The sequence below is a fragment of the Piliocolobus tephrosceles genome, chromosome X, assembly GCF_002776525.5.
Source record: "Piliocolobus tephrosceles isolate RC106 chromosome X, ASM277652v3, whole genome shotgun sequence".
Taxonomy (NCBI): Eukaryota; Metazoa; Chordata; class Mammalia; order Primates; family Cercopithecidae; genus Piliocolobus; species Piliocolobus tephrosceles.
The window spans coordinates 43,203,645-43,215,438 of NC_045455.1; the positions used below are offsets into that span (position 1 = coordinate 43,203,645).

The 11,794-nt window shown below is 36.1% G+C and overlaps 1 protein-coding gene across 6 annotated transcripts in view; it reads right to left on the reverse strand.

The window, feature by feature from the left end:
• BORA (BORA aurora kinase A activator) overlaps positions 1 to 11,794 on the reverse strand; it is a 28,073-nt gene that overhangs the window by 15,963 nt on the left and 316 nt on the right. For 3 of the 6 annotated variants that reach the window (XM_023186462.2, XM_031934975.1, XM_031934976.1), the window contains exons 2-5: positions 10,785 to 10,952; positions 8,514 to 8,620; positions 4,900 to 4,945; positions 1,868 to 1,949 (exon numbers count right to left, since the gene is read on the reverse strand). In XM_023186462.2, coding sequence (XP_023042230.2) covers positions 1,868 to 1,949; positions 4,900 to 4,945; positions 8,514 to 8,620; positions 10,785 to 10,937 — 388 coding nt within the window. In that variant the 5' untranslated portion in view covers positions 10,938 to 10,952. The remainder of the gene's footprint in view (positions 1 to 1,867; positions 1,950 to 4,899; positions 4,946 to 8,513; positions 8,621 to 10,784; positions 10,953 to 11,794) is intronic. The other 3 variants (XM_031934978.1, XM_031934979.1, XM_031934977.1) reach the window with 2 other exon arrangements.

The following is an 11,794-nucleotide window of genomic DNA, read 5'->3' on the forward strand; positions in this document are numbered from 1 at the left end:
AAACCCACCAACTAAAACTCTGTTTGGATAATGCCCTGGACCCAATAAAGGCGTTGGCCCATGGGTCCTTTTCTCTCTCTCCCTGACCTCCATGTGTGGTGTTCAGGCATGCTGTGTACCCCTAGGACTTGTAAGTAATAAAATTTTTATTTCCATCTTGTGTCTCTCCTAATCATGGGAGGAGTGCTCTCTTAAAAGATTCTAAATTAAAATACCCAGGTAGCTGGTGGACACACAGTGGGTTTTCACCATGGCTAAGGAACCCCAAGCTTAGGAAATCCCATTCTTTTATAACAGACTGCAAACAAATCTGCTCCAGAGGGAGACACCATCTTTATTACACTGGACAACAAAACAAACTTACCCTCTGCCCTGGTGGGACACAGTATCTCTGCCTTCCAAGGATGTTCACAAGACAAACACCCTTGAAAAGATAGTTCGGACAGAACCTGTCCATGCCGCTCCACGAAAGGTGTACAGAAATGTGAAGCCTATGGAGAATTGTCTCCCAACAACACAGTAAACAGCACAGCTCTGGAGCCTATCCTATTAACCACTGCACTGTTATTGTGGGCTTGATTAGGTTTCAAAGAGTCTAAAGTATTTTTAGCATCTTCCAGATCCTGCATGACTTGAACTAAAACAGGATACTTGGAATACAAAATGTTATTTAAAAAATCACTTAAGAAGGTTGATTCATCTGTTGAAAAAAATCCAGTAGTAAAGAATCTGGGGGTGAAAAACTAGTATCTATGAGAATGTCACCTTGGACACACAAATTTTAGAGCTAGGAGGGATGAAAACGGACAACTCTAGTTCAATCCTTTTATTTCACAAATAAAAGACTGAGGTACAAAGAGATTGAATAATTTGATCAAGGTCACCTCTTTGGTTTATAAAAGTGGGAAGTTTTACAATCCAGATTTCCATCTACTACTGCATGCTACCATTAATTCATAATGGCTAAGAATACAGTATCTGATGAGAATGCCCAATTTTGAATCCAGGTTTTCTCACTTTTATCATCTCTGTAACCCTGGACAAATGCTCTCACCTTTCTAAAACTAGGTTTTCTTATCTATAAAATGGGACCAATAACTGCACCTAGTTCATATGAGTTATAAGAAATTACTGAAAGCACTTAGCACTGTCCAGGCATAGAGGAAGTACTAACCCAGCTTACCTATTATTGTTGTATTATTATGCTGTATTTTTTTGACAAAGAATGGAACAAATATTCCCTCTTATACTGAGAGCATAATTAAGGTGTACTACAATAGGCAGTGTAATTCCACTGTGATGAGGGATGCATATATACAAGTGATGCCTGAATACTGCCTCAGAACCCGAAGAGCAGTGAGAACAAATATATGACAACCATTGCCTAGAGGTAGAAAGATATTTGATAGCTTACAGGTTACCCTTTAATTTCCTTAGTGATTTTGCAAATACTCAGCAATAATACACTGTCCCAGAGGTCATATTAAGTCTTCATCCTTTCTTTACCTTTATAAGAAATCAGCAAATTAGCAAAAGGCAATACAATTTAGGGTTTTATTTAAAATATTAACCTTCAAAATACTGCTAAAGTCATTAACAACTCATCTCTATATTCAATACCAACTATTTCTTCATCTATGGATTCTCTATAACCATCATTATAACGTGACATTCACAATAGTCATGAAGAAAAAGTTAAATTCAGAATAGAACAGCTAAAAAAAATTCAACAAGTTTTAGTCAAATTTTTAATTCTAACCCTAAACGGAGTTAAATTCTATGTTATCCAGAATTTTAAAGCAAGCTCCTTACAAAGCAGATATACTAGCACTTTGATTTTTATTCATATCATTTTTAGTACACTCACATTTATTGGAATGATACTGTGAAAGCTGTTTCCCTTCATGATCAGTCCAAGGAGAGGGTACGATGACATCTTTAGTGAAAAACTAGGAAAATTAAAGTCATACAATTAGGTATAAATTCTGCCCAAAATGTGAGAAAGTACCTGTGTTTTTCCAAATAACTATTAAATATGTTATATACTAACTTTATAATTGTATGCAAAAATTTTAATACTTAAAAGCACAAATGACCAAAGGGAAAATGGAAAAAATTTAAAGTATATAAAAGGAGGAATCTTAATATTTCAAATCAACCAGTTAAATTTGAAACTTGCAAACTAAACTAAGAGGATTAATCATAGACAAAGTATTTTAAATTTCTTTGCCAGGTTTTTTTGATGGGGTTACAAAAAAAAGGATGAAAAGGGAAGGAATATATTAAGACAGACATATGCAAGTAGGCCAGTATGAATGGTGGCACTGAAGCTGGCTTGTTTGTTCTGGCTCTCAAGATCTGATTATTAAATTTTCAAGAATTCTGTGCACCAGTTGTTAAAACCAATATTAAAGATAAAATTATGTAAACTTTCAATTAAATATATTAAAAATAAAGGTAACAAATATTCAAAACTCACCACTTGCTAATTATTTTATACATTTATCAACATCTACGCTCTTGAGGTTAATAATGTCTTTTGCAGCTGTATGGTGGAATTCCTAAATATAATGGTGTGCCACACTATTCTTCCTTTTCCATTCAGTGATGTCACACCAGTAGCTTGAAATTGGCCATGGTTGGAGTATTTACACTACGGATAGCAGCAATCGCTATAAATCATACTCCTTCCATGACCACAGAGCCAGTTGTTAAACATATACCAGCACACTACTGGCCAGTATATTCAAATGTAGATAGAGCATTTGGATACTTTTCTTTCCTCTTTCATTTCTAACACAGTATTTTCCCTTCCCTAGGTTTTGCAAGTAACCAAACACATTTTCTTCATATTTTGCTACACATATGACAAAGAGCCAATTTTCTTAACTAAATTACCCATGAATCTATGACGAAAAGATTAAAAAAAAAAAAAACATGGTGGACGGGGCAGACAAAGACAATTACCAGAAAAAAAATTAAAGGACAGATAAACTTACAAAGTGATGTATAAGTTAACTCAAAAGTAAAGAAATACAAACACAAAAAAGGTCATTTTTAAAGTAATAAGAGTAGAATAAATTAAGAACTCTGATGATAATCAATATTGGAGATATGGAAAATCGAGCAGCATCACACTGTAATCGGGAGTATAAAGTGGTATAACCTTTTAGGAGGTAATACGGTAAAATCTACCGAAACTTAAAATTCACAAAGCCTCTGACTTACTAAGTCCATTTCAAGAATATAAAGATATATATTCAAATCACTGCAGCATTATTTGTGACAGAAAAATAATAAACACAATTTAAACATCTGTCAATAGGGGCTAGGTTACTATGCTGTTGCTAAGAGAATGTAAAAATCTGTATATGCTGGTTATCAAAAATTTCTAAGAAAAATCATGAAGCAAAAAAAGGACGATGCAGTATGAGAATGATAATAGTATCAGAATGGTAATGCTATTTGTCAAAAATATTTTAAGGACATATGCTATTAAATACACAAAATTAATCTGAAAGTACATATAAGAAATGTTATAGTCATTACCTTCACGAAGTGGGATGGGGAAACAGGCGGCTTTTTATATTTTTTCTTTTTGTTTTTACTATAAGCATAAGTTTATTCTATTTTCAAAAATATATATTGAAAAGAAACACATTTTCTTAAGTTTACCTGCTGGGTTTCCCTTTAAAATTAAGGATTCTTAAAGAAAGCATTTTTCTAATGTTGGAAATTTTGAGAGACTGAGAATATTCAGGTGGGGAAGAACCAAGTGATTGAGTCAGAATGAAAACTGTGCAGTTACTAGATAAATAAGTAGGTAATGTTTGGCAGGAGAAAACAGTCTTTTGGGGTACAGAAGAGCCAAGTATGGCTAAGGAATAGAGGAGGGTTGAGGGGACTAGAGGGGCGGAAAAGGAAAAATCAGAAATGCTGCCATCACATAAAGACTTTCTGAGGAAAGAACTAGGTAAATAACCCTTACTTAGATGCTGGGCCAGGCACGGTGGCTCACGCCTGTAATCCCAGCACTTTGGGAGGCCAAGGCAGGCAAATCATCTGAGGTTGGGATTTTGAGACCAGCCTGACCAAGATGGAGAAACCCCGCCTCTACTAAAAATACAAAATTAGCCAGGTGTGGTGGTGCATGCCTGTAATACCAGCTACTCGGGAGACTGAGGCAGGAGAATCACTTGAGCCTGGGAGGCAGAAGTTGCAGTGAACCGAGATCATGCCATTGCACTCCAGCCTGGGCAACAAGAGTGAAACTCCATCTCAAAAACAAAAGATAATAATAAGAATAACCCTTATTTAGATCCTAAGAGAGGCAGTTCAACAGAAAGAAACAAAGCGAAAAACTTATTTTTATTTTTTTAAAAGCCTACATTATGACATACCTTTCCTGCTTAACAGTAAGAGATTTTATTTCATGAATTATCTTAAAAATCCAAAGTATTAACAAAAAAAGATAAAGCCATTCCCAATGCCAATCTAGACTCTGAAGGCCTGAGAATATTCAACTTCCTCTACGTAAACTCCAACTTGAAACAAAGTTTGTGCTAATCAATATTTTGAAGGCACAAGGAAGACAGATTGTGCTAGGTCCTGAGAATGAAAGGATGAAGTACAGTATTGGCCAAAAAAGACTGCATCTAGGGGAGAGAAACACTAAACTGATCATTACAATAGTATACAAGTACTATGCAAGGTACTGGGACAGCTGGAAATTATAGGTCTTAGGACAGTACAGAAGGGTGCTTTATATAGTTGGGACTGTGAAGGGCTTTGTGGGGAGATGGGACAGTGAAGGATTTGAAGAACATCTTCCTAAAAGAAGTGATATACATGCAGAATTGATGCTTAACTGGTTTAATGATCAGTAACAGTTTAAGTTACCTCTTCAATGGCTTTTTGTCTTTTGTCTTCCACATCTTTATCTATTCTATACAAAGATAAAGAAGAAAAATAACCATGCTATTACTTAAGCTTATGAACATTTAAGATAATAACCTTTCAAAGAAATAATCTCCCTCCACTGCAAACTGGCAAATGTTAAGCTCACTTTATAATAAATCCTGGTGGTATCTTGTAACATTTAGTAAATGGCAGTATTCTGAAATTCAGCAGTTAGCTATGAGGCTTACATCCCTCTTTTCCATTCAAAGTTTGAATGGAATGATCTTTTATTTCAAAAGACTTACATTGATATTAAATTGCTTTTAAAAATATAAATTTGACAAACTTTGTCCCTTAATACAAATTAAGAAGTATTTAATTCAACATACATCTAAAAATTGTCCAAATTTTTTCTCTTCAATTATAACAAGTTTATCATGGCAAAAATTTTAGAATCAACTTTTACTGTAAAATAGATGAGGATAGTTATCACAGTTCTAAACAGTCAAAAATATTAAATCTGAAATAAAACATTGACAATATAACATTTTTTCCAAATGAATTATTTTTTTCACTTTGATACAATCTGCAATTACTGCAACATAAACTTCTCAGCTACAAGATTTAATATAAAATTTCGGGTCCCAAGCACAAAGCATATACTTGCCAAGGACTCAGCAGTTAGCCTTCTAGGACCACTTCTTTATTCTATTACAGGAAAGAATGCTTGCCTTCCATCAATAAATTGGTAAGACATTTTTTTTTTTATAATTTACAATTATTTTGTCTCAGAATTTTTTCTTTAACTTTTAAGTTCAGGGGTACAAATACAGGTTTGTCATACAGGTAAACTTATGTCATGGGGGTTTGTTGTACAGCTTATTTCATCACCCAGGTATTAAGCCTAGAATCCATCAGTTATTTTTCCTGATCTCCCTCCTCCCACCCTCCGCCCTCCACAAGCCCCAGTGTGTACTGTTCCCCTCTATATGTCCACGTGCTCTCATCATTTAGCTCCCACTTCTAAGTGAGAACATGAGGTGTTTGGTTTTCTGTTCCTGTGTTAGTTTGCTAAGAATAATGGCCTCTAGCTGCATCCATGTCCATGCAAAGGACACGATCTCATTCTTTTTGTGGCTACACAGTATTCCAGGGTGTGAATTTTTTTTCACATATAAACTTGCTCATGGCTTAATAAAGCTCATATGAGAACATACACATTTCAGATATTAAGTAGATTTTTCAAGTGGGAGAATTATGAGAAAATAAACTACAGTATAAACCTACACATCCCAGCTTGAACAGTAGCCATTTTGAGGATAACAAAATGGCTCTTCATCTTACCAGTGGTTCTCTTGATCTTGTCATGGTCTTAACCAGGTCAAAATGGCAGCACATAATAAGCTTAGCAAATAGCAAGTAAGCTCTGAAATAGGATTACTGCATTCAGAAACCTTTTGCTACTTCATCAGAGGGACTTTGAGAACCTGAAATACTCAGGTGATTGCTGGAAACAGTAAAAATCACTGTGGCCAAATATTCTAGAGTCAGATCAAAGAGGATTCTAAGAAGCCATACAGGGGAGAGCACCCTGACCAGCATACCACTGAACACCAGTATGATGCATATAGGTACAGGTGTGGCCTGAATGTTAAGCCTTTGCAGGGTGGCAAAGGAGAGGGGACCTCAGGACTGGTCACCTACGTGGCCAAGACTCACCTGCTTACACTGGTATGCTTTACAGTTATAATTTTCTGTGTGGATGGTGGCATGAATAGGATGGGAAGAATTGAAGTAGAGGGCTAATATGTAAGAAGAGATACTGAAAGACACTGCCTGTTTCTAAGGATGAAACAAGATGCTCTGTTAAGAATATATTGACTATCCTTGGTAGAAGCCATAACCATTCATTGAATTATATTAATAAATGAAATTAAATTAGAATATTTTCCCACTCTTTTCCCTTCTTCTATATAATAAATCTGTGTACTACGAGACACCAAGATTATCTTTATAAACCTTTGCAGACAATATGTCATTTAGTAGTAAGTACAGAAGCATTGTTACAACTTTGTTCTAATTATATTTTTGACTCTTGACTCTTAACATCCTGCACTTCTTCAGTGTTTCTTACAGTCCCTCACAGTACTCAACATCTCTTGACTGATGAATATAATAATTGTCCATCATTCAATATACTGAAAAAATGAGACAAAATAATTAAGCATAATTAAGTTCATGTGAAACAAAAAATTAGTCACTAACTGTGACTCATTTGCTTTTAGATATTCTCACTCTCTCTTTCAATATATTTATTTATTTATTTTTATTTTTTATTTTTTTTGAGATGGAGTCTTGCTCTGTCCCCCAGGCTAGAGTGCAATGGCACAATCTCAGCTCACTGCAACCTTTTCCCCCCAGGTTCAAGCAATTCGCCTGCCTCAGTCTCCCGAGCGTGTGTACCACTGCGCCCGGCTAAATGTTTTTGTATGTTTAGTAGGGATGGGGTTTCATCATGTTGGCCAGGCTGGTCTTGAACTCCTGACCTCAAGTGATCTGCCTGCCTCAGCCTCCCAAAGTGCTGGGATTACAGATGTGAGCCACCACATCTAGCCTCAAAGGTATTATTTAAATTGAAGTTAAAATTCTTTCATGCTTTATCCTCATTCTGTTCCCTTCCTATTAATACTCTGGATGGATATTAATTTTATGAATGAATGGTCATCATGTTACCAAGCAAAAAGATGGAGGAGAAAAGCCAGTAAGTATTCATCAGAACATCTCAATATGTGTGCAACTTTGTGTGACTGAATTCTTAAGTCAAAGGGAAAAGGATTATCCTGTTTTGGACTAACAACGTGTCTACCTTAGGACAGCAAATTAAAATCTGGTCATACCATGTATTTGATTTTTTTCAAATATTAAAAAATCAGACTATAAGACGTATAAACAAGAGTCCCTAAAACTACAAATGAATAATATGACCTTACACTTTGTAATAAAAAACTAAATCTGCGGTACGTTAGTGCCTTGAAACCTAAACAACACAGTGACAAGTAAGACGGCACCGGGTGATACGCAGAATTCTAGAAAATGTAATTCAGATTCCAAGTGAATTGTTACAGTTGGATGATGTCTAAAAACTGCTCTGTTGCTAATGGATACCCTTCCACTCAAAGCCTACTTAACTCTTTAAGGGGATTTTAGGTTTCCCCAAACATAGATAACAATGAAACAGCATTTTGCTTCACCCCAAACCATCAAAAAGACAAACTAAAACAAGTTAATGGCAGAAGCCACAACCCTGTAGAAAAGTGCGAATTTCAAAATGCTCTTCTCTTTACTGAGTGCTAGGGGTATAGAGCTGTCCCCTCAGTAGCAGAGGGAAACGGTAACCTGTAAAAGAAAAAGGTATCTACCCAGATCTGGAACTGTTGGCAAGAAAATCTTTCTGAATGTAGTTCTTTGAACTCATTCATTTAGATAGGAGAAATCTGCATCAGAATTTTTTCTCCCTGTTGTCTTTACATAGAAAAATACTCAACATTTAGAATTTCCTACCTCTCTTCACTTGAGAGTGTTATTACACTTAAGTGCAAGAAAGGAAAACTTACCGAGAATGACTTAAGTATAAAGCTTGACGATGAATATCTTCTGGGTCTATTTCTACAGGATTTATTACAGCTAGTTGATCAATAGACCATCTAAATTTCCCTGGAGTCTTAACAAAAGAAAGTGAGCTTATGAGTAAAGGCAAACTAAAATAGTTCATCAAAATGCTAACCAATGTGTTTATAATACAAAAATATTTTAAAGCTTGTATTTTAAAATTTGACTTTACCATGAAATTAAATGGCAAAGGGTAATCATATCATATTAGATCAACTGACTTAATTGTATCTCTCTCTCTCTTTTTTTAAGATAGAGTCTCGTTCTGTCACCCGGGTTGGAGTGCAATGGTGTAATCTCAGCTCACTGTAACCTCCACCTCCCGTGTTCAAGCAATTCTCCTGCCTCAACCTCCTGAGTAGCTGCGATTACAGGCACCCACCACCATGCCCAGCTAATTTTTGGTAGAGACAGGGTTTCACCATGTTGGCCAGGCTGGTCTCAAACTGCTGACTTCAAGTCATCAGCCCACCTTGGTAGTGCTGGGATTACAGCATGAGCCACAGCGCCCAGTCTGGATGTCTTTTAAAATAACAAAATATTCCACCTGGGTTGGAATTACATAATACTAGAAAAAAATCACAACAGAGTAATAAAGATATAAAACTTTCATAATTAACACTCATCAGTGTGATACACTAAGCCCATGTAAAAGTAAAAATCTCTTACAGTTATCAAAAGTCTTTACTTTCACTAAGAAGGAACTGGAATTAAACAAAGTCCTTAGTCACTTTGGAGATGGCTGCAAAAGCTCATAACATAGTTGATTCTTAAAATAATTATGAATGGCAACCAGTGCTGCCTTTCTGTCCTCAACCATCCAACTGAATCAAAGGTTTATCCAAATCCTAATCTGTAATTAGAAATATAGGCAAATTCAGTCCTAAAAACGCAAGATGCCATACATTCCAACTTTGAGAATTAAGCTGCCGTAAATCTATTATTTATTGTTAGTAAGACCAAGAGATAAATTTTAATATGATTCAATTAGAAATCATAAGGTCAGATTGATGAAATGACTCAATATAAACTGCTCGACCTTCCACTAGTACATACCTGCTCATTGTAAAACCTATATGAAAGTGTAGCAGAAACAGCCACCCTATTTGCAGTTTTTCTAAGTAACTTGGTAGGTTGAAAGATCCAAGGTCAAAAGAATTTATCCCGTGTAGCAAGTAACAGTAAAATAAGATAAAGTGACCAGGGCACGGTGGCTCATGCCTGTAATCCCAGCACTTTGGGAGGCTGAGGTGGGTGGATCATATGAGGCCAGGAGTTCAAGATCAGCCTGGCCAACATGGTGAAATCCCATCTCTACCAAAAAAAAAAAAAAAGATAAAGTGATGAAGCCTTTTCTAGTATCCCGAAAAACACTTTTCCTTCATATTACTATTGTGCTAAGCACTAATCACCTATCACACTGTCCTGATATTGCTCATCTAGTATTAGACGAGTAATAGTCTAGTCTAACACATTAAAATAGAGGTTAGTTCCTTTTTATAATAGATTGCAAACTAAGAATTATTTTGACAGTTTTAAATGGTTGGGGAAAAAAACAAAAAAAAATCTTGTGACACGTGCAAATTATATGAAATTCAAATGTGTCCATAAATAAAGCTGTATTGGAACAGAGTAATATTTATCTCTTTACACATTGCCTATGGCTGCTTTTGTGATACAAGACAGAAGTGAGTAGTTGTGACAGAGATCGAATGATCTGTAAAGCTTAAATACTTACTGTCTGGCCCCTAACAGAAAGTTTGTGACTCCTACATTGGAGTATAACCTCCTTAAGGATTTGTGCCTAATGATCCTAACTTGTTCACAGTGTAATCCCTGCTTAGCATTGTATCTGACACATAGCAACACTCAAATAATGTTTGCCAGATAAGTGAGAACAGAATATTAGATGATGCAGCTTCTTCTCTAATGTATTAGCAGCTATATCATCAACCACAGAATGTAGCTACACCCACAACTGCAGGAAGCTAACATATGTTGTTCTTGAACTTAAAAAAAAAAAAATCTTCTGGCTAACTTATTAACCGAACCACTAGATTATAATGAACACTACAATTTTAAAAAGTACATTGCAGTTATATATGCTCCATCATGTATTTCCTCCTTACCTTGTAAAGACAGATGTTTACATTTAAAATTATTTGTAATTATTTACATTTAAAATTAGTTTTAAACACTAGTCAGGAATAACTTACTGGTAATTTTGTTGATTTAAAAACAGAAGGACTGGCGAGAGTTTGTTCATGGAGATTAGAATAATCACTAGGGCTTTCAAAAGGATTTAAAACAGGGATCCTTCCTGGAGTTTCTGGTGTTATTTGCATTTTTGATTCCTTGACATCTCCCATAGCACAGAGAGAAAACTAAAGAGAAATCAAGAGTACATATGTTAAAATTACAAAGTCCCATGGATATTAATTTTACCTATTAAAATGTATTCGACAAATGTGTCACAAAAACAACTCAAAACCTAACACTCTTGGGGCTACGATACAGCTTACGAAAAAAGTATCACATATAAATGTTCTCAACTGATCCTCGAAATAACCTTGAAAGCTATAGCAGTAAGTTATTAGTGATATTATTTTGTGAAAGAATTAACAAGCTCAGAGAAGTGAAGTGGCTTATACGCAGCAATCAAATATGAGATCGGATCTAAAGGTTACAACAGGCACAGATCTCCTCTCAACTAAAGGACTCATAGCTACAATTTTTTTTTTAATTCATCATCTCACGTCTCAACACTATGAACACTCTTCGGCTACCCCATCCAACTACAGTTGCTACTAAACAATTCTTTGTAGCAAGCAGGTAAGAGATGCGGAAGCTTGTGCCTTTCTTGCACATGAGTCCTAGCCAGAGAAGTATGATTGACAGGGGCTAGGAAATTAACTGCCTTGAGTCCCCTTTCCTCCAAAAATCCTCCTTTCGCCAAGACCTCCCCCTCACCCCTCCCGGGATAGAAAGCGACTCTGCATTACTTCCAATCAAAGGAGGCTACAACTTGGTGGGGTGGGGTGGGGTGGAGAAGAGTCTACCTCTGGAAGGTTGAGATGCAGTCGGCTTCCTCGGACGGAGCGCCGAGGAGGCGTCGCCCCCAACCCTATGTGGTCACTCTTTCTGGTGACCCTCTCTTCCACACCTACTTCCTGACTGCTCCCATTCACCAGGGGCCAGCTGGCAGGCAAGTCAGGAGCTGGGAAAA